The 4,603-nt window shown below is 45.1% G+C and overlaps 1 protein-coding gene across 1 annotated transcript; it reads left to right on the top strand.

The window, feature by feature from the left end:
• The first annotated feature begins 997 nt into the window (after positions 1-997).
• Positions 998-3,471, top strand: LOC106977283 (lithostathine-like). The gene is made up of 5 exons (XM_027072102.2): positions 998-1,154; positions 1,710-1,828; positions 2,041-2,178; positions 2,775-2,901; positions 3,185-3,471. The coding sequence occupies exons 1-5, from the start codon at positions 1,076-1,078 to the stop codon at positions 3,250-3,252; spliced, it is 531 nt and encodes a 176-aa protein (XP_026927903.1). The 5' UTR covers positions 998-1,075; the 3' UTR covers positions 3,253-3,471.
• The last annotated feature ends 1,132 nt before the right edge of the window (positions 3,472-4,603 follow it).

Genomic DNA, 4,603 nt, shown 5'->3' with positions numbered 1-4,603 from the left:
TCTACAATTTCAACCAATTCCTGCTCTGACCCTTCTTTAAGCCTCATGCTTTCTTCCTTTGGCACTTCATCTTACTCTAGTCCTCCTTATGCTTTAATTTCCATTTCTTCTTAATCTATCACATAATGAGTATCCATCAGGTAAGCTCCATCGCTCAGGAGACTGGCAAGACAAGTTTAATCATCTCATTTTCCTTAATATCTTGGGTTACCTATTGAGTCATCAGATGATTCTGAATTTTCATTAAAATTCGCCACTGTGTTTAAGAGGAAACCCTGAAATACGATCTGTCCTATTAGTTTCAGTTCCTTCTATGCCCTCACCTGTAATTCCCATACTCACCTCCACTTATCATGAAATTATAATTAGTTATATTAATTATATTATACAAAATAGAAAGAAATACATATGTATGCCAAAGGGAGTCCTTGAGATATCCACCAGAAGAACGACTCCATTTTCCAGTGCCACAATTTGCAACCAGTCCATAACAAGGAAGAGACAGGGAAAGACCAAATGTCACTTATTGTTGGGAAAAGTGCTGGCCTGCTAACTGGAAAGAGGCAGTATCTGTGGCAATTCCCAGGCTTTGCTGGGAAGAGACTCCTCCATGTGGTGCCAATTTCCTTGAACAAATAGAAGCCCCTCCCATGACCCCTGTCCCCTCCACATTCCTGTAATTCATTTGAGTGCCCTTCCTTCTAATTTTCTTATAAAAGCACAGTCTTCTCCGACATGACAAACCACTGCAAATCCCTGCCCGACAGGTGAGTGGAAGCTGACAGAAGATGAGACCATGGCAAGAGCTATACTGTACATATTTGGGGGAAGATACAGGAGGATCTCTGTCAGATACAGGAGCTCTGAGACTCAGCACAGGCAGGCTTGGGAGGTCTCATGGCGTAGGAGCATGTACAGATTTTCTAGTTCTTTCCAGAGCTATACAAGGGGATGGATGTCACTAAGATGAACTTATTCCTAGGGGACTAACAAAGGAAAGACAAGGATCTCTATATGTCCTCTCTCTGATCACACTTCTCTTAGTGAAATCTGATTGCTTCCTCAGGTCACAGACATGATGCGGCCTCACACGGACCTCCCCAGCGTGTCCTGGATGCTGTTCTCCTGCCTGATGTTGCTGTCTCAGGTCCAAGGTGAGATTTCTCTGCCTCTGACACTGGGTCCTTGCGAATGCTCAGGGCCAAGAGGAGAAGGAAGACTCTCGTGGTACTGGTGACATATATCCCCACACCATGAAATGGCCTGTAACTCCTCCATCACCACACCATCCTTCAGGGTAACCAGGGGTGGCAGGCATCACAGTGGTCCACTAGCACTGCAAGGAGGTCCTTTGCTTCTTGTCAGTGCACTCTCATTTATGTTGGTAGGCAAAAGAGGAAAGTGTGAAGGGACAGAAATAAAATAAGGGGAAGGAAAATGAGGACCCAGGGCAAGAATGTGTACCCTAGAGCAGGGAAGGGTTGGACTGTGAATGGGAAAGATGAAAAGAAAGGAGAGGTTTCCTCATTTAGTGGGGCTGGTTCAAGAACAAGAAATCCTGAAAGTGTTGGCAGTGGTGAGAGGCAGTCAGGACTTTGGCATCACTTCCCCAAGCACCGACCCCATAGACGTTCCTCTAGGTCACCTCCCACCCTGATCCCCAGTCTCCAATTCACCTCTTCTCTCTCTTTTGTGTCCTTCCATCCTAGGTGAAGACTCGCCAAAGGAAGTGCCCACTCCACGGATCACGTGTCCCAAAGGCTCCAAGGCCTATGCCTCCCACTGCTATGCCTTGTTTATGACACCAAAATCCTGGATGAATGCAGATGTGAGTACTTGGATTTGCAGGTCAGGGTTTTAAGGGCAAGTACACTAGAGACCTGGCGGTGGGGGGGGGGGGATTCCATTCCCCAGAGTTCCTTGGGGGTGACGGTGAGCATCCTCATCTTTTGCATACATACCTCTTCGCCCCTACCTCTGCACTGCCCGTCTCCCAGTGATGTCTCAGGCCTCCCCTGAGTCTCTCCCTTCCCCACACAGATGGCCTGCCAGAAGAGACCCTCGGGACACCTTGTGTCTGTGCTCAGTGGGGCTGAGGCATCCTTTGTGGCCTCCCTAGTACAGAACAGTGCGAACACTTACTCAAACATCTGGATGGGGCTCCATGATCCCACAGAGGTATGAATACATCTTCTCTCTATAACCTCTCAAGCTGCTATCGCCACCCGAGCCCACTCCCTGTCCCCTGTGTCTGCCCAGTAAATGCCCTAGAGAGCCTTGGAGCTCAGAGATCCAGGAGGATATTAGGAGAAAAGGGAGGACCTTGTGGCCAGCTGAACAGCTGAGTTCTGTGGAAGTCTCTTGACTCTGCTGAAGTTAATCTGCTTAATTTGCAGGTGAGGCCATGTAATTCAGTTCTCTGAGCTTCACAGAGTCTACACATATTGTGCAGAGTGATTCCTAAATGAAGAGAGGATCCATTTTTGCTCTATGGAACAGACACTGTCTTTGAGGTTCAGAAGCTAATCACATATGCATCACTCGTTTCTGTTCAGTCAGTGAGAGGTTACTCTGAATGGGTCTATTGGTCTTTGTGTTTATGGGCTTCAGGATTTGTCAATAAGAGCAAGGAGGTAGGAGGAGTCTCCCAGAGGAGAGCTTTGGCTCCCAGGCAGCATCTAGAGGAGCAGACCAAATTCCATGATGCTGGGGAGGGGTTCCTGCAAGGAGCCCTTTAATGGCCATTCAACCTCACTAGACTCCATCCTCTCTAGGGCTATGAGCCCAATGCAGGTGGATGGGAGTGGAGTAGCACGGATGTGCTGAATTACCTTGCCTGGGAGAGACACCCCTCCACTAACCCAAACCCCGGCTACTGTGGGAGTCTGTCAGCAAGCACAGGTGAGCAACAGAGGAGCTCCTTTCTGCCAGACCTCTCCATCCTCTTTTTCCCTATTTCTCAGTGTGACCGTCAGAGAATCCCCTTGAGCAAGAAAATGTAGGGTTGGTTTATCTTCTCCCACCCCTTCTCATCTCTCCTTTCTTTGAGTCCCATTCCCCTGGAGTAGGACACTGCTGAGGATGAGGGAGAGGCTGTGAATCCTACGCCAGAATCTGGGCTGCCTGTACCTTGGGTTCATGAGCTCCACCAGCCACATCTACCTGAGCTCCTCTGTCTCTCTAGGATATCTGAAATGGAGAGATTATAACTGTGGTGCGATGCTACCTTATATCTGCAAGTTCAAGGACTAGGTCTGGTGGGACGTCAGGAGCCTGAGTTTGCAGGCAGCTCATCATGGACACAGAACCAAGTGCGACAACCCACCCTATAAGGGGACAGCCTCCCATGCCTTCAAACTTGACCACCTCATTTGACCTTCCTTTCTCTTCAGCCTCATTTCAAACTCTTCTGTATCTTCTATAACTTGAGTGTCAACAGGCAGAATAAAAAATAAGAAATTTGGTCTGCAATTGCCTCTTTTGTGTGCTTTAGTCTCATAGAAAAACTCTGAAGTGATTCAGGGAGGAGTCTTTGTAGATTTCTCCTTGCCCAATTTCACCCTTGTTCCTAGATAAATAACTAAATATGCATCCGTAGCAGCACATTTGTGATAAGGTGTTTCAGCATTGCTCATGTAGGATTTGGGTTGTGCTCACTGCCCTCCCACACAGTCTCTTACCCACAAAGTCCCCTCAGGCCAGGTCTCTGATAGTATGACACATCAGTCTAGAGGTTCATACAATGTTTAGAATAGTGTTCCTAAACTATCAGAGTGAAGGAAAATGAATAAGCTTCATCAATATCTGTAATATAGACAATGAACAAATAATTTTTAAAAAATAAATATATAAAACAATCAAAATGCAGACCTAATTTTTTTGTTAGTAGTTTTGACAGACATATAAGTGATCTGTCAAATTATCGTACAATTTACTGATAACTTTCAAATTCTATACTTCCTTGCCTTGGTTAGCTGGCACCGGTCCACTGAACTATGTGTTGCCCTGTCCTTAAAGGGCAAAAAAGGCACTACTTGGTCCTTTGGTTTTTGCCCTTAAAACATTCTGACCTCAGTCAGGACTGGAGTTGGGATGACTTTAACATCTGATATGGTTTTTAAAAATATTTTTTGAATAAAACACTATGTTTTTTTGAAGAAATTCCCTCTAACTGAATGAAGGCAAGACCCAGGTTTGTCAAGTGTCTGTATATATCAAGACCACAAATCTGCCTCCCATCTAACACCACCCCTCCATAGCTACATCTTTCTGTCATATAAAAAAGTGTATTTGGCTAGTACCCTAATCTGGAAAAGAAGTTGTCACACAAGAACCACTGGCAAAATTTTCTCTATGAGCAAAGAATTTTACAACATTGCTAGACAAAGTTATTGCTTCTCAAACAGATAGATGAATGGACATGTGAATGGACAGTGTCATTTTTAAAAAAAAAAATAATTATTTGGTAAATTTCTTTTGCTTTTCAAAGATAGACTGCTTTGAATAAATGCCCATTTAGCATTTTTTGGTGGAAACACTTTTTCATCATTCTAAATTAATTTATGATGTGCAACACCATGGGTCTTGATCTTCTGTCCTGGTT

This window comes from Acinonyx jubatus, chromosome A3, assembly GCF_027475565.1.
Source record: "Acinonyx jubatus isolate Ajub_Pintada_27869175 chromosome A3, VMU_Ajub_asm_v1.0, whole genome shotgun sequence".
NCBI lineage: Eukaryota > Metazoa > Chordata > Mammalia > Carnivora > Felidae > Acinonyx > Acinonyx jubatus.
Note: the sequence above shows the minus strand (reverse complement) of the source record. Positions and strands in the feature narration are given on the sequence as shown.